Source organism: Talpa europaea (assembly GCF_964194135.1).
Source record: "Talpa europaea genome assembly, chromosome: X".
NCBI classification, from domain to species: domain Eukaryota; kingdom Metazoa; phylum Chordata; class Mammalia; order Eulipotyphla; family Talpidae; genus Talpa; species Talpa europaea.
In genome coordinates this window covers 87,255,878-87,274,353 of record NC_140081.1, presented here as the reverse complement: position 1 = coordinate 87,274,353, position 18,476 = coordinate 87,255,878, and the positions used below count along the sequence as shown (strand labels likewise).

At 42.3% G+C, this 18,476-nt stretch overlaps 1 protein-coding gene across 3 annotated transcripts in view; it reads left to right on the top strand.

Moving 5' to 3' along the window:
* Positions 1-18,476, top strand: part of FGF13 (fibroblast growth factor 13) — a gene marked incomplete at both ends in the record, with an annotated part of 420,784 nt that overhangs the window by 226,551 nt on the left and 175,757 nt on the right. Inside the window, one exon of one of the 3 annotated variants that reach the window (XM_084258529.1) lies at positions 11,513-11,680. The exons of 1 other annotated variant lie outside the window; for it this stretch is intronic. In XM_084258529.1, the coding sequence (XP_084114655.1) occupies positions 11,513-11,680 (168 nt within the window). Of the gene's footprint in view, positions 1-11,493; positions 11,681-18,476 lie in introns of those variants that run through there. One more of the 3 variants, XM_084258531.1, reaches the window with a different exon arrangement.

Genomic DNA, 18,476 nt, shown 5'->3' with positions numbered 1-18,476 from the left:
TTCCCAGCTATACCACTACCTACTAACTATCATCTCTTACCTGGGTTATAGCATTAACCTCCTAATTAGTCTCTCTGCTTCTATCCTTTCCCGCCATGTAGGAAGAGTGAGCTTTTGGACACATCACCAGATCACATTGCTCTTCTGCTTGAAACCATGCAGAGCTCGCTGGTGCTCAGAATTAAGGCCAGCCTGAGGCAGCCATGCACAGACTTCCTGGTGCTTTTTCCACTTCCCCTCCAAAACAGCAAATATACTCCTACCTCAGGGTCTTTGCATTTCTAATCCCTCTGTTGGGAATAGTTGCCTAGATATCTCCATGGCTCGCTCACTCCTACACTTCCTCCACTCCAATGACACCTTCTCAGGGAGCCGAACTCATAAGAGTTCTTTCCTCACTTTCCTGGTTCTAGCAGCAATTTAGCAGTTCCCCTCTCATCAGTGACTCAGAGACCCTGGGAGAATTCATCTTCTCTATTTGTTTACTCTCTGTCTTCCCCCTGCCCAAGATGGTTAAATTCCATGAGGGCCAGTATTTTTTCTCTACTGATTCTTCCATCTGTTGTATACTGTAGACACTTTATAGCGCCTGGCAGAGAGTTGGTTCCCAGTGTTTGTTGAAAGAATGTGGAAAGGTGGTATTGTCAGAGGCGATTAAAAAATTGGCCAAAGGAAGCATCTTTGTACATATTATTTTCTCAGGTTGAAGATGGTGCAGATATGCCAATTTCACTTATCCAATCTGATACAAGCATATCTGTAGAAGGTTTATAGGCTTAAGAACCTACTTAGGTTTTCAGCATTAAGGGTTGGATGTCGTATTAGTTTTCTTAGGCTGCCATAACAAAAATTTAGTGGCTGAAGTGATATGTGTTTACTATCTTATAGTTCTATTGTGCAGAAGTCAGGCATCCTGTTACTGCTGGGACAATACGGCTGTATTCCTCTCTGAGACTACCGGGGATCAGATCCCTTGATCATTTTGACTATAATCATATTTTTGACTGTAATTCAGTTCCTGGTAGGTCAGAGATCCCTGGCTTCTTGATAGTTGTAGAGTGTCACCTCCTACTGTGAGAGGCTGCATGTATCCACATGACCTCCTTTCTTCATGTTCAAAGGCAGCCGCAGCAGGTTGAGTCCTCACACACTTTTAATCTGCCTTGCCTCGTCTTTCCAACTCTCTGGCCCACATTTTTACCTCCCTCTTTTGATTTTAAGAGCTCATGTGATTACACTGAACCTACCTGGATAATCTAGACTAATCTCCATCTAACAGTCAACTGATTAGCAATCTTAATAACACCTGTGACCTTAAGGTAACCTATGGATGAGTTCCAGTGATTAGGATGTGGGCATCTTTGGGCATAATTCTGCCTGCTATACATATTCAAACATATATGGTATAGTGAGTTAGAATTTAAGCTCTGAAAGTGTGAAGACCTGGTTTTGAATCCCAGCTCTGCATCTTGATAGCTGGATTTCTCTGGACCTGTTCCTTAACCACTTTGACATTCAGTTTCCTTTGTTTTAAATGGGGACAATAATGACACTTGCTTCATGGGGCTGTTGTGAATATTGGAAATGATATGTGAAAGCATGTTGTGTGCACCAGGCACTGTATTTTATCCCTTTTCCAAAATAGAATGTGAGTATTCCTTGTTGAATGTTCTCAACATGAGCACTCAAGCCAGCATAGAAAGTTCACCTCAGAAGACCTTACCTTTGATAGGGTAAAGGACATCCGGTGCTCTTTTGCTGAAACCTCACTTAACCAGCTGGGTTTGTAGGGAATGAGGAGGAAGTTTAATCTAAGTGTTTATGATTCATTTATACCTAAATCATTAAATGCTATTTTGGGGACATTTGATGGCTTGAGGCTTTTAAAATAATCGTAGTTTTTTTTTTTTTCTTAAACTGAAATGCTGCCAAAAGTAAACAAATTGAAATACTGTTTGCTATGCCATTCTTCTCCAGCACACATAGAGCGGCTTGTAACCTGGCTCAATGTATGCTTCCACCTGCAGCCCCTGCAAGGCAGCCCTCCCATGACAAATACCAGCTCTCTTTACTGAATGGGGACTTCAAAACCACAGCCAGCATGAATGCAACGAGTGCAAAGAAAAACACTCATTTAATTAGAATGTTTCTTTTTTAGAATTATTTTCTGGATTTCAGCTATTGTAACTGGGAATTTTGTTTTAATTCATTCCATGAGCTAAAAATGTGCCTGTTTTAACTATCTATGCAGGAAGATTTCTTCCACAGCACATAGGGGGGAACCGCATTTCTTGGAGGTGTTGACCATTTGAGCTTGCAAATTGTTGGATATATGTTGTGGCCAAATTGAACTAACTGCCTTTTGATGAGCTCCACGGCAGCCTGTAACTAAATAGAGAGAGAAGGATTTATTTGTTTTTTTTTTTTTTTTAAGATTTACTTATTTATGCATTCAAGAACTGGGGTACAGGCCAGAGGTGTGGGGGGTGAGAGGATTCACCAGAGACAGAGTGGGGAACAGAACAGGCAGATAGACTGAAATACACTGCCGAGGGGAGCAGCGGGCGAGTCAGGAGAGGTCAGCTGTGCCCTGTGGGTAGCTCCCTGGCCGAGGATTGAACTCACGCTGCAGTGGCTGCAGATAGCTTCATAGGTTGTGTCTTAACCCCTTGCACCACCAATGAGGCCCAAGGGGAGAAGGATTTAACCAGTGCATATTTTAAATGAAACGAAAGGATTCATGTCTTGACCCACTATAAAAGCCTTTGTCCACCCCTTGTCCTTTGCCTTCTTCCTCCTTTTCCTAACTACTTCTAGAGTCACCAACACAGCCAGGTTGTGTGGAATGCCAGATTGCACAAAACCACAGTATCATGTGCATACTTCAGAGTTTTGGAGGCACGGATTTTATAGATCAGCCCATAAATGGGCATTTGCTTTAGGGTTCCTGCTAATTCCATTCATGTATGTGAATGGATTTTCTTCAGTGTCTCTGTGGGTGGAAGGTGGCACCAGTAGGTGATAGAAGCGGTTGTGATCACCAGACACTAGCAGGAAGGGGAAATAAGACATCTCTGCTTCAAAATAAAGGTAGTATTTACTGACTAATAAAGTAAAGTGAGTTTGCAATTATATACCTTTGGGGGCAGGTTATGGAGAGGTGGATGGGAGTTTGGTGGTGCTGAGTATCTCCCAATCCTATAAGTTGGAAGCAGCATTACAATGTAAGTTTCCAGTCACTGTCACTAGGACCAAAGAATCCCTGGCTGTCAACAATGCTCAGATGGTGGGGTTTCCTGAGCATTCATATTATCCCAGGAGACTTGGGGTAACCAGGAGATTTGGATCAGGTAGTGATCCAAAATAAAACATGAAATAAAAATATGAAAGGGGCAGCTATAGCATGTATGGAGGACTCCGTATGCTGTGTGAAGACGTATGGTGTCGATCAGCACATTTTCTAGGAAGACACGGGTGTTGTGTGTGTTTGAGAATGAGCTCTATAGCATGTTGGCAAGGAAACCTTACTCATCTGAGATTCAGTGCTCTGCAATTGGAACAGATTAACAGCGGAAAGAGACTTTCAATAGCAATGTAGCCTGTGATGGTGCTCCCAGAAAGGTCTTAAGATCAAAGGCTAAGAAGGTTTCAGGGAAGATAGTTTCTGTGAGTACCCATGACATCATTTTGGAGCCTAACTGGCGCTCATGTATTACTAGTTATTAAAAGGAAAGGCATGTCTCTAGCTTTACATACACACGTACATGCACATGCACACGCACACACACGCACACACACACATAGAGTTGCCAGGAAAAGCATACATTGGTCAGTGCATCTGCCCCCCACTCACTTCAGCGTGCAATGTCTGAAGAAGAAAGCCACTTATTGAATGATGCCAGTGACCTTCATTATGCATGATGGAAGAGGCAAAATTTGGTGCAGAAGCAATGCCTGGGATCAATCTCTAAGTAATCTTTAAAAGCTGCCTAGATGTTTCAGTCCCCAGAACACTGTGGCCAGAAGCACTTTGCATTAAAACAAAATGAGTGAGACCAAAAATAATTTTTCAATGAAGCCAGTAGCCATTAAACATTTTCAAGAAATTATAGATGGCATTCTGGAAGAAATACCATTTGTCAGTCAATTAATTACTCTGTGAAGAGTACAGCCATCTCTCCTGGGTCAATACCTCCACTTTGATTAGAAAACCAAAAGGAATGTGGTGTGAAGCCTTGTCTGGACAGCAAGCATGTAGGTGGTTGACCTTTTTCCCTGGGAAAGACCCTTTCACGTTAACTTCGGATCAGCCCCAGTTGATTCTGAGGGACTTAATACACCTACTATAGGACAGGTATTGTGCTGGATGCTTCTGCCCACATTATCTCTCTTAATTCTTAAAACAGCCCTGTTGGGAGATGAATATCGTGATTCATTTCCATCATCTGTACGAGGTAGGAAATGAACCTGCAGCAGGCCTTGCACTAGGTGGTAGAGGGCTCTAGAGAAAAGAACCTGCACCAGGCCATGCAGTGCTCTTTCTCTATGCTCTGGCTGGTCTCCACCAACATGTTATTTAACCGCTACCCAGATCGTTGTTTGGCCTCAGGGCAGGAGGGAAGGAACCCTGCTGAGTACTGACTGTCTGATTGTGTGCCGGCTATTGCTCTGGGTGTCGCTCAAACTTCAGTGCACATAGTAGTCAGCTCAGAACCTTGTGAAAACACGGATTCTGATTCTGTTGGGCTGGGCTGAGAGTCTTCCTAACAAGCTCCCAGGTCTAGAGCCCTCGCTTTAAAAGAGTCATTCTTCTGTGTTATGAGTGAGGAGACTAAACGTCAAGTAGGATACATCATTTGTCCAAGGGCATGAATGATCACTTATGGTCTCTGAGTTGGGATTGGAAATAAGGACACATTGATTACATGGCTTTTGCCAGCGCCTCCCCCCCCCCCACTGCAGTTGTTAAGGCTTTTGAAAATTTCTCTGGGAGAGATCTATTTGTATTCCATAATTAAGAGACCAAACATTTGAAAGTCCTAGTTTCTTCTAGGGCTCTACCTTGTTTGCTCTGGAAAACACTTCGCATTTATGGCTTTAATTTTTCTCTGGCTCCTTTAATTGCTTCACCTTTCTCGTTGCACCTTAGAATCATCTGGGGAATTACCTCTGCCCTTACCCCATTCTTAGACCAATCACACAGGAATCTCCAGGTGTACACATTTTATAAAAGCTCCTCAGGTGATTTTGATTTTGAAGCTAGGGTGGAGAATCCCAGATTACAGGATTCAAGCATGCAGTTTCTGGAAAATGTAGACCAACCGCCCTATTTTGTAAATGTTTTTTAAAAAGCAATCAACAACAAGGCTTCCAGTGAGTCCCAGATACCATTTTGTTTTGTGACCTTGAGCTTGAACTGTAGTATTTTGAGGTTGCAGCATACGGAAAGGTTTGAAATGATCTGTGCGGACCTGGAGTGTGAGGAATCTGTGTGGGTAGCTGATGAGGAGCAGCCAGGGTGGAGCGAAGGACCACAGGGACTAGCTTCAGGGCAGAGACACTCGTGCTCACTGGCTCAAAACATTGACCTTGTGGGGTGTTTATAAGACTAGCTCTTGGTTTGACTCGACTTAACAAAACTGGCCAGAGAGGAGATAGAGATGATGAGCAAGGAGAGCGCGGGGCAGCGTGGATTCATGCCAAGGGAGAGCGATGGACAAGCCTCTATGGTCTTGCGGGCTGGAGGAGCAGGGCTGCTGTGTAGTGTGTGACACGTGCTTTTGTACAATTCTACACAGTGCAGAGCACCACCTCCCAAGAGGCTGTGGCACCCTGGCGAGGAAGGGAAATAGTGTGATCACCAGGGGCCAGAGGCTGCCCTCAAGCGGGCAAGAAGACTTCAGTAAGGAACACGAAGAACATGTTCCCCTCGCTCCTCCTCCACCCTGGCTGTGCCGTTGAGTCACATGGAGAGCCTGGAAACCTACCAGGGTGCTCGCCTCAGCCTGGAGATCCCGCTTTAATGGCCCGCTGTGGCGCATGGCTATTTTAGTTTTTTAAAGTTCCCCAACTGGTGCTAATGCTCAGCCACAGCTGAGAACCACTAGTTTAGATGGTGTTTGCCCCAGGAGGAGCTGGAGAGTGCAGACAGGCAGAGATGGAGGCTAAATAAGTGGCTGGGCAGCTACTCTCCAAGTGGGATCCTTGCCCAGGGGTGTCAGCTGCACATTAGCTTCTTAGCCATGCCGGTGCCCATGCCCCACTCCAAGCCAGTTCAAGGCCAGTCCATACAAGTATGATGAAAATGCAAGTTTGGCTTGGATTTGAACTTGGACTTATTTGAACAGGGTGCAGGCGTGAGGGAGGCAGTGGCATGAGGTTGGAGAGCTTGAAAGTCACAGGCTGGTGTCTGCTCTCCTGGCAGCAACCTCCAGTGTTCTAAGGGGCCGCAGGTTCCTCTACGGTCTTGGCATTTCTTTCTCACATGCTTAAAATATCTGTCATTCATGCAGGGTGGGAGATTTCTGAAACTACTCTGCTCTCCTGGTGGAAGTTGCCACTTTTCTTCTTAAGGGATTCCTTGCTATCTACAAAGGGGGGATGCATTTTCTCTCGTGACATGGGTCTTTAGAAAAGGGGAAAGGAAATTACATTTTATTCTACCTTCAAAAGAGCAAAACAGCTTCAGAGAACAGAACTTGGGGCAAAATAGTGCCTGGGAGATTTAATGGAGATGGGGGAAATTGAAAAGAGAAGGTAACTGAATTTTCTAGAAAATATTTTAAAGTTGCTTCTACCTTGGCTAATTCAAAGGATCATTAGTATTGCTCAATTCCATTCAGTGAATTATTTACTTGTTACTTATTTACATTTAATCCTGCTATCTTGATAGCATCCACTGTTGTAGCAAAGCTCAAGGATAAATATAAGTAGATGGATAATTAGCTGGGAAGCAAAATGGAGTTCTCGAGCTCACAGTCTATGGTTAAATGTACTTTTCAGCATGACAGGTGCTCAGTGACATGGAAGAGTAATCACTCTAATTACTCTGTTTTCTTCTCACTTTCTCCTCATTATGAGAGGACATTTGATAATCTGTAGGTATTGCCAAGTTTTAGATTTTGTAAAATATTTGCTTGTTGCAGTCACTAATATATGTCTAATAACTTAGATGGCTGGTCCCCTGACTGGATTGATTCACATTGCCTCGGTGATCTCAGATGTGCGTTCATTCAAAATCATGTATCACTAATCGTCTCTAGTCATCTTCGTGAAGAGTTTATTTAAAACCAAAAATCAGCATCATTAAATAATGGAGGGCTAGGTGACGACTTCCAGCTTGAAACCAGCCAACCTTGTGAATTCCAGGGGCCTGGCGAGGGGGCAGGTGCCTCTGCAGGATTGCCTAAGTAGTTTCCTAGGCTGTCTCAGTTGCTGTTCTGTCTTTGAATAATGACACATAACTATGTTGGAGACGGGGGAAATCTTTGAAGTTAAGACATACTAATGAACCCGATCCAATCCGCGCTTAATACACCAGCGTTTGTGCAAAACTTTGTGACTTGGACTTGCTGGCAGGCACATCTACCCTGGCTCCTACAAGGTGCTTTTCCAGTAACCGTGTGACTTGGACAGGACTTTCCCTTCCTGCGCTTTATTTTCCCTTTGCATGAAGACAAAGGGGTTACGTCAAATGATCCCTAAAGAAATTTTGTTTGGGATGACATGGGGGGCTGGTGATACCAGTACCTATATGGGTAGCTCTTTGATAGAGTCAGAGTCTTATTTATTGATAAAAGAAAGTAAACCATAAACTGGATTTTCTGAACAGGAGAAATGATGGTTAATCTTTAGTTCAAACATGGTGTCAATTATGTCACTTGGGGATTTTTTTTTTTTTTATCAAAGATGGACTTTTGCTACAGATTGGGGCTTTATCTCTAGTTAGAAGTGAGAATACTATTTCCGTGAACATGAGTAGCTGAGGCCAGATTATCAGGTTCAGACTGAAATTCTCTTCCCTTACCATGACTTCCCCCTGACCCTGTCCTTGATCTTGATGGTTGCTGAGGAGCCTGGAAGGGAGTGGGGTTGCTCTAGCCCCAGTCCAGCTCTGCTGCTGGGAAACCAATTCTAGACACAGACTTGCCCACCTCACAGTTTAGTCATTACGACACCTTTTATAAGGGGAACTAGCTCTTTCATAAATTGTGCTCATAACCACCATCCTGCCACGATAGCCAACTATTCTTGTCACCTCCGTGTCTGAGTATGCCACCTGTCAGCGTCTGTGTGTCTGTGGATGTGTGGTTGGCATGTGTGCACTTGCGTCCTGTCTGCTACTGTCATGGGACTTTGGACTCCTGACTAGGTGACCTGTGTGATCAAGGCCAAGGGCACTGACTACGGGTGTGCAGTTTTGCAGCAGAATCCTACTCTTTGGCAGCTGTTGTCATGGGTCTTAACAGGCTTTCTCAAGGTCTGGGACCCCACAGACCAGAAATCGAACATGAGTCATTCTTACTATCTTCTCTGACTAGAAGAGTCAAGTTCAATCTCTGAAACTGGAAGAGGCTTTGTGTAAAACAACTGTCTAGCTAATTACCGGAGCCTGTTGTCTACCTCCGAGATGGGATAAAACTCCTCATAAGAAGGCCATAGGAGGCTTTGAATAAAGGTGGACAAGTGATTCAAATGAGCAGAAGGAGGAGTGGTTTTCAGAGGATACAGGTCACGGGCTAGAAGGGTGGAGGAAACATTGGATTAAGCCAAGAAAAGACCCTGTTCTTTTTTTCCTGTTTCGATAAGCTGACTTCATTACAAACCTCCTTTCTTTTTTCTAGAGCTAGCGCCCTTTGGAAACATTCTATCCTCATCCCTTTTTGATGGAAGTCGAATTAAGCCTTAATGCCAGGGTCCTACGGGGAGTCCCGTCACTCCTGTCACTGTCACTTGCTCACACAGCCACTCTTCTCCCTGAGGGAGCCCTGGGGATAAATGAATTTGATATAATAGTTTTAATCTTTTGCCCCAAATAGCCTCCCATTCAGAGATTTTCTAGACCCAAGAAAAATGTCGCCAGCACAGTGCCACTTCAAAAAACATCAACGTGTTTCCACTTCTGCGTCAACCTAACGCCAACCTACTGATAGATTGACTCTTTTTTTTTTTCTTGTTTTGCCTGAATTAACTGATGTTTGGGGCATGGAGTAGGGACAGCCCGAGACCCAATGTTGAGCCATTAACTCCCAGATGTTCACGATTTCTGAGGAAATGTTCTGTGCCTGTAGTTATTACTCAGATGGCTCCTTAAATGCTCTCATCTTGGCACCTTTTGCACTTGCTTTTTAAATTCAATTTGAGGAAAGAACAGGAGAGAGAGAATTTTGTGGAAAGCAATTATCCTGCACTTTTGTGACCTTCATGCTTTCCCCATCATGATGGATTTTGGGGCTGGTTCTTGTATCAGTCAGTATGTCACATTCACTCCAGTTTTGTTGTATGTTACAGATAACCAGTTGTATCTAATTAAACAATGATGATGGCAGCACCAGGCGTTTTCTGGGAATTAATGACCAGCTGGGAAAAGCTGATGGCTGGAGAGTCAGCCAAAGGCTATTAGCTTCCGTCAGCCATTTATCTCCAGAAATGCCCATTTGTGACATCATTGATGGTATTGAAAAATGAAAATGGAAGAAAATCTACTGATGTTTATCATGTGTCTCTGAATAAGAAATTCCCTCTGGTTTATAGAAAAGGTGCACTTTTCTTTTTCTTCCCTGAGTTGTCTTTTAATCTTCAAATGGTTTCTTACATACAGTGTGTGAAAATGGGGCTGCTCATTTTCTTTCTTTCTTTCTTTCTTTTTTTTTTTGAGTTCCAGTTTGAGGATATTTTCTTTAAATGTTTTGGATGGTCAAACCAGAATTTGTCTTCAGCTGGAATTTGATATGTTTCTCTATTATTATCACTGTGCTCATGGCAGGAAATGGTTGTAAACATTTCGAATAGCAGCTGTTGATAGGAAAGATACGCACTCAACAACGAGATTCTAAGAAGTTATAGTCACATTCCTAGTAGATGAAGGCAGCTCTCTGCCAGGAAAAGCTGTGGCAATGTGTCTGTATAATATTTCTGATTACGGCTGCTGAGTGCTAGAGGAAAACAGAAAGAGAATTGACTAAAATATTCATTACCTTCTTGCATAATTGAATGATAAATTATGAAAGAGACAACAATTCGGCTGGCAAGCAGTCTATCAAGAACTTGTTCTAAACTCATCATACTAATTTAAAAGTTAGGGTGGTTTTTATACCATTTTTACCCCAACATAAAGGCAAGTTGTTCAAGCCCATTAAGAATCCCAGTCAATGAGCTGGGAGCCTTTTGCCAAACCCAGAAGCTTCAGCTCCCGTCCAGTGTCAGCCACAAGCTGTTTCTATTTTACAAACAGCACAGCATTATTCTAGAAAACCTAGAAGAAGTTTGCTGGTGGTATCAGCCCTCCTAAATGCACGTTGAGTGTATGTATTCGGGGGAGTACAATGATGAGTCAGCGCATCATTAATCATAGCTTTAGAGGCACTGACTCACTCCTAGCAAAATGCAATGGCCTCATAGGGAAGAGTGTGGAAGAAAAAAATCCATTATGGGGCCAATTCTGTTTCTGCAAATGTAGATGAAATTTGTCCTCACTTGGTGGATGGTGATCAGGCTACAGTATGCTGCAGTGGACCCCACAAAAGCCGACACCTGTTTTTGCCTTGAGAAAAACCTCACACCTCACGTTCTTCCCTAGCAAATAACTGAAGGGTCTAGAAAGAAAAGATCAGCTAAGGGTCTTGGTGTATCTTTAAAGCCAAAATGAGTGACCCCGATCCTGCTCTTCCACACACAACTCAGCCAGGTAGGTCTTTGCTCCTGTGTTGATTGTTAGGCTCTCAAGAGGAATTTCTTGCTTTCACTATGGGTTATGAGAAACTATGAAGAATGTTTACAACAGCTCCAGTTATCTTTGGAAATCTTAGTAAAGAGAAGCGCCCTGGATTCTGCTGTGAGGCTGAGTACATACCGCATGGAAGTGAGGTCCTGGCCAGGGGCAGAGCAAGTAAAGAAACAAAAATCAACATGCTGCTAATGTTTCCATTTCACCTGAAAATATTTATACTGTATCGCAAATGGAGTCATGAATGCTACATGGTGTTTCTTTGGATTCAATATTGTTATCGATATGAAAATATCTTATCCCACTTCTGGCACAGGTTAACACTGTTCAGTTTTCACTGTGCGAGCAATAGAGGTGTATAGAGTTGAAGAAAGAGCTTTTTCCCGGGCCTTTATTTTACACTGTATCCCTGAAAATAAAATCACCAAACTTTTAAAATGTTTTCCTTGCAAACTTTTCTTAGGAATGTTGTTTCTTTAGTCTTCCCCGGGAGTAGATTTGATGTAAGACATTCGCTGCTTTCATGAAGCTCTAACTTGAGTTCATTTTGTTATGTGGTGACCACAGTTCTGGATGACGCCCCCCCTGGCACACAGGAATACATTATGTTACGGCAAGATTCCATCCAATCTGCGGAATTAAAGAAAAAAGAGTCCCCCTTTCGTGCTAAGTGTCACGAAATCTTCTGCTGCCCGCTGAAGCAAGTGCACCACAAAGAGAACACAGAACCCGAAGGTTTGTGCACGACAGATGCGTGTTTTGCTTGTTTTCTCTCATTCTTCTTTCTTTCTCTTTCTTTTCGATTGTGCATTGCCCTCTGGTGTGCTGTGTGTTGTTCGGCCCCTGACATAGTTAGGAGCCCCTGGCTCGCCGGTGAATGTGTTATGCAGTCTCAGATGGGACACTGTATAATACAGTCATGCCTGGCCCAGTGCCAGCGTCCTCCTGCTTCTCGAAGCTGAAACATTTTCAGCTGGTGTCATGCCACTGCCCGGTGTTGGCTGCTAAAGTTGCTTGCTCTGGCCAAGTCTGTTCCCATCACCTTGCATTCCTGAAGCAGCAGTTGGCTGAGGAATGGCACTTCTAAAATCAGTTCATCAGAAGATTGTTCCAAATTTTCGACCTTTCCTCCACTCCATACAGCTTCTGCCTTGCGCTGGAAGAATGCTCGTCGTCGTCTTAGTTCGCCGAAGCAGCCCCGGGCCCCATGTAATGCACGCCCAGTTGCCCTTTGCCATAGTGAAATGCATGCTTCAAGGAATCTATGAGTAGCTTTGTTTTCTTTTCAGCTCAAGTACAGGTTTGGAAAACTCTTCTTGTTACTTAAACTGAGGTCTTTAAGGTGTTTATTGCAATCCCTACAACAGATCTCTCGAACATAACTCGTCTCTCCAGAAAGTATTCATTTATTTTTTTGAACTTGCTTGCATGTTTCAAACAAGAACATTTTTCACATCACAAAGAAAACATGGTGAACTTTTGGCCATCTGTGTACATTTCAACTTCCAAAGTGACAAAGTGACATTTGAAAAGTGTGCGGTGAATGCTTGGGAGTGTTTCTGGGAGACCATCCGCGCGCCCCCTTATCAAATATGATGAATGCAGTTTGCCAATAAGTAATGTTGGACGTGACAAAACTCACCTGTCCTTTGGCAGTTGGTGTACACTGTAACATAAATGCTTCTGGTACAAATTCGAACGGCGACCTCGTTCCTATTTCAAGTCGCCCTTTGCAACCTTATCTGTATCCTCACGATGACTCTCTTTCTGACCTAGAAAAGACTGCCTGCCCCGTGGTTCTGTTTAAAGTTTGGGATGTGAAGAAATTTCTCCAATTGACTCTCGTCTATAGTTCGGGGAGCAAAATTTTACATCTCAAAGTCTCTCCTTCTTCCTTCCAAATCGAGTATTCAAGGTTCATTGGCAGAAAATGAGAAATATCCATTTTTCTGTTTCAGTCTATTTCAGCAATAGAATAGAGCACTTGCATTTGTATTTTACCCATACTTTGGTATTCAAGCTGTCTGCTTTGGGTTATGAGTTCTCACATCAACACTTAGTCATCTGGAGATGTAAGTGGCGACCCTTTACAGTGAGTAAAATCAATCTTTTGGTGGTTCGGTAGAGAAGATAATACTGGATTTCGTGCTTTAATGAAGCAAAAAGTTTCAACCAGTAAGAATGACTTTACTATATATAATGCCTTCCAGTATTTTCTGCTCACTTTTTTCTAACGTTAGATGTGTATGTGTATATATATATGTAAATATTTACAAGTATAAAACAGTATGTGTATTGTAGTTTTATACTTCTTAGCTTATGTATTACAAATACTGTTTTTGTGTTGGCACATCAGTCTGAAAAACAAAATTTGTTTTGAGTAAGCAAAATAAGCCATTTAAGAAGCAGCTGGTTAAATTCAATCAAGCATTGTTGGTTAGAAACTTCAAGTTGTTTTAACAGCACTCAGATTTAAAAAAAAACAAAACATAGTCAATTAACTAATTTTAATGCCAAACACCTCCTCCCATTCCTTTCTTATTACACATAATTTTGACAGGATCTGTTCATTTTCAAGATATCATCTGGACTGTATTGTGAATACTATTATGGATGTTTTCTGATGTGAAGAATTCTTTTTTGGGTTTTAATTAGAATTCATTTTATTGCAGATTAATTTTGAACTAATTTAAGATTAAATAAATGAGAACAATCTTGAAATCAAGAACTGACTTAACATAAGAAATCATTTTCCCCATGTGGAATGAGAGACCAAGCAGAGCTGGACTATTCTTTTGGGAATGGGTAGCTGTTCAACTCTCTACCGGTGGATGTGGATAGTTTTTAATCTGTCACTTCATCCACACATTGAGTGATGACCATTGTACTTAATATGGCTGCCCTCCTTTCACTTGTATTCTTGGACAAGTGGCATTGTCTTCTTTCAGTCTGCAGGTTTCCCTTAGTCTTGCTGTCCTGATCCTCTGGAATAGTGAAGCTTACACTTCCTTCCTTATTACTATGGATTATTTGTAAATAAGATTATTCACGAAGGTGTCCTGGGATGCCATTTTAACACTATATAATTTGACTGTACCTTCTTCAAACAAGGTTCCAGAAGCTAATGGTGGGCCCATATCGTCAAAGGAAAGCACTTGATCTCTATGTAAGGTAATCTGAAAGAGCTGATAGATAGGGGTGAATGAAAACATGCTGTAAAAAGGAGACTTTCGGTAAATGAGGAATCATTGCCAAGAAATGAAGATGATAACCTCATGTAGGATAACGAAGTTTATCATTTCCAGGAGAGATGCAGTCACTGTGGGTTTGGAAGGGTGCAGTGGTCTTCTGACAACCTGGAAGATTTTTGCAAGGCTGGTTTTTAAATTCCATAAGGTACAGTCTTCACTTCTCTCTTGTAGTTACTGTAACATTTTGTTATAATTAGTACAATGAAAACCCTCTTGATTACAAATGGATTCTTAGTTCTACTCTACATCCATACCTTTGAAACCAAGAGGGAGTTCCTCTTGTGGTCTCTCTGACAGAACACGAGACCTCAACTGACCTTGACTTGGCTGCCCACCAATCCCTCTGCAGGTGAAGGCAATGGACAGGATGGCTCAGCATCCTGGTTGGATCTGCACGGTGCCAACCTCCTGTCATTACTTCTTCAAACGAGTTGGTGTTTCTATGATCCTCAAAGTGAAAATGAAAAATGCATATAAATTTGGGGGGGGGAAATAAAAGTTTGATTTGGACTAGTTTCAGAAATGATTAAATTAGGTCAAAGAGATTTATGAGTGCTATGATAACGCTGGAATTAATTTTTTTTATTCTCTACCAGATTGATAAATGGACCCACTGTTTTAGTATTATCTTAGGCGAAGTCTTGGCATTTATTCTGATTGGTGATGTTTTTGTCAGGGCCAGGTAATTCTCATAGTGTAGGGCCACCTGAGATTTTGTGCAGGTAAATTATTTTTCATTGTTTAGTCGTCTCTTCTTGAAAATACATTTTGTACTGTGTGCAGGGCCCTCAGAATCCATGTAAAATAATACATAGAAGGATTGAAATATCTCACTGGCTTTTCAAGATACACTGAGGCCAAATTATACTTTGCCAAAAACAGGTTTCTATTTCTAAGCAGCCAATTCCAAAATAAATTCTTTACTCTGTTCCAACTACTCGTGATTTTCAGTGATGTGATTATTTCCATAAAAACCACTTATGATATATTCTTATGTGAGTACTGGAATTTGGCTGAAGAAGTACATACAAATATCTGAGAGTCATATTTGGCCCAGTACCAGCAACACTCTTTGTTATAAGAAAGCCACATGGAGAGTGCAGATCAACACCAAAACCTTTTTCTTACTCTTCCAGGAGCCTTTTGGCACAAGAAAGTATAATCTTCGTAGCTTTATTCTTTTTTCATTTTTTCCCCTTTCATTGTCATGTGTGCCCAAATGAAATCACTGATTTAGAGTAACTGCTGAAGGCCAAGCTATTATCAGCATAGCTGTTGCTTCCGGAATGCCAGTCGTGGGGCTTTTACTGATGTTTTTGAGGATTGTTCTAGAGGATCGTACTGGGATATACACGCTTGCGAGAAAATCTGCAAAGAAAAATAGATTATCGATTCATAGCACTTGCCTTTAACATTGAAAATATGAATTACAATCATAAATTTGAGGAGTAAATGCAATTTAGGAGAATATTACAGAGCTCAGGGATTTGTCATCCCGTGTCTGTCGTCTTTCCTACAGAGCTATTTCATGTGATTTCAGTTCACACACACACACACTCACTCACTCACTCCATCTCCCTTGGGACATCCATAACCTTTTTATTCAGAGAGGCATCCAACCACAGTGACTTGGTGGGAGAAGAAGAGAAATCTGTATACCAGGAGGGTGATGAATTATGGACGCTTTCAGCAACCAAGAGCCAGCAGAGCCATGTGCCAGATGCCCCGGGGGCATATTGGTAACTAGCACATTGACTGTGACTTGGATAATGCCTTGGTCCCTTCACCCTAGAAAGAGAAGATTCTACCATGAATATCAGTCTTGCTGAATTGTAGGAGAGGTAGAAGGCAGACAAATATTAATGAACATTCTGAGGGAAATATTTTTATTTTCCTCCTTAACTTTTCCATTTGGTTGTTGCCTGTTATGTGCCTTCCCTATTTTAATACTAATTAATCTTTTGAGTAAAATGGCTCTCATACTATTTAAATTAAAGTGAAAATACTAGTATTGGACCCTTTGGTCACGAAGCTAGAATTGTGTAGCACCTTCTGATGCTTGATGTCTGAAAATGTCTTGACTTTCAGGAAATATTTAACTGGGTTCCAGATTGTTCTCTTGAAAACAAGAGTTAAGGGACTATTCCTTTTTGATTAGAAAGACATGGGCCATATATTTGGGTGACTTTGAAAAAATAAAAGACTTTATCTTTTAATATCAAAATAACTATGACTTTAGGTCACTTTGTCTTTGATTTATGGCCTGAAGGTTGACAAAATAACACCAAAGAATTTTATTTGTTCATTGAAGCAAATAGCAGCTTAATTACATAGTCACAAGAAAGATAAAAAATTTGGTCCCCAGATGAAATCAAATTAAAGACAGATATCTTCAGGCCTTGGCGATTAGCAATGAGTAAACACTGTCCTCTTTCCCCACCCCCCAAACTGTTCAAGTGGATTTCTCTTGCTTTCCTATCAACTATTTCTTAGAAGACAATTTGTTATGTTCTAATAACATTAAGAAACTAATAAGGACCCTAAAACCTATTCTCTCTTCATTCCTGTTTCCTCACCTTATGGCAGCAAACATGAAATTTAGCCATATTTTGAAGATAGTTTCTGGAAACTATCTCTCTGGAAAACTCATAATTTGATGAAGGAAGTACTTAACAACCAGTAATTCAATTTCAGGCCAGGATGGGCATTTAATATTTTCTTATTAGATATATGCCTCTCTATTCAGTCTCCAGGCTGACTTTTCCAGTAGAAACCAACAACCATTCAATCTTTGAAAATAGGATCATGTTTAAAGCAACAGGCCTCCTTTCTCCCTTTGCCTTTGCCTTTCCGTGGTGCTGGTGATGATGATTCCCCGAGAAGAGGCCTTTGCTTTACGAGTGTCTGCACTGAGGCTTCCCTTGGTTATGATTGGAGGCAGACATTTCTTCTGCGTTGAAGCCGGCTCTGATGACCCGTCTCAAGTATTTGTTTACAATAGCTGTGCCCTGGGAAAGTTCTGAATACCAGGCGGATGACAGTGCATGGTGGTGCTTTTGATTTTTAAGAAAGTTAGAACCATAGTACTGATATTAGAAACATATCCTGAAGTGCTCCATCCATCCGGGTACTGCCCTTCAAAGCTGTTCCTTCAGCAGCGGCGTCACCATGTCTGCCTGGGCCGCCAGTGTTGCATCCGCTCCTCTAGAGTTTTTTCTCTTTGCAGTCAGTTGGTGGGCCACCTAAGAAAACCTGCCTTTCCGAGCCAGGGGACTGTTCTGCATCCAACCTGGCAGAGCCGCCATGACTTTTGCCCTTTCCCAGAAGCCAAGCCAACTGCCCTGTCTGCTGGGCCAGCTCTGTCCGGTAGGCGCTGCATCTTCTGCTCCAGTTTTGCTCTTCTTTAGTTTAAATGCTAGTTTAGATGAGGACTTATTTGTCTGGCTGAAAACAGAAATTAACAACACTCTCTTTGACATGTTCTTGAATAATTGATATTTTCCAGAACTCAGGCTGATAATTATGAAACCCTGATCATCTGTGTTTGTGAAAGGACAGCCGCTGTGGTCAAACTCGTCCCCCAGTGTCCACGCCCCTCCTGGAGAGTCACCATGTGTCTTCCCATCAAAGCTAGACTGTGCCAAGTAACACACTTTGGGAATTGAATGCTGTCCCCTTCCTGTCTGACCCCTCCCCACCCCCCCGCTTCTCTCTTTAGGGAAATGTTCCTCAAAGTGCGGTCTGGGGCTCAGTGTTGGTTCTGAAATTGTTATCAGTTCATGATGAGATAGGAGCTTCTGCTGGAATGTAAATCAGCAAGTTGCTCCCTCTGTGGTGAAAGTATCACTGTCTTGCTGTGAAAAACGCTGTCAGCTGAACTAAATAAAAATGTGCTTGCTAACATAGTTCGCAGGTCTGTGGACCAGACTCGGAGGGACCTTGCTTTCCCTCACATGGATGTTTCCCAAACTTGGCTGCACATTAGACTCACCCAAAGACCTTTGAAACAATAATAATGCCTGAACCCAACCTCAGACCAAAACCGCCCAAAGAAAAGCCCCGCCAAACCGCCGAGGCCAGGTGCTGGACATGGGCATTCCTTAATCAAACCTCTCTGGGGGATGCTAATGTGCTGATAGGACTGGAATCACTGCCTTAGAAAAAGTCACCTTGGCTTATGGTCTGTGGTGTGATGTGAGCTGTCAATTCGGAATTCTGACCACACTGATTACATGGGCCTCCGCAGGAGGTGCCCTGTGATTAGAGTGCACTGCTGGGGA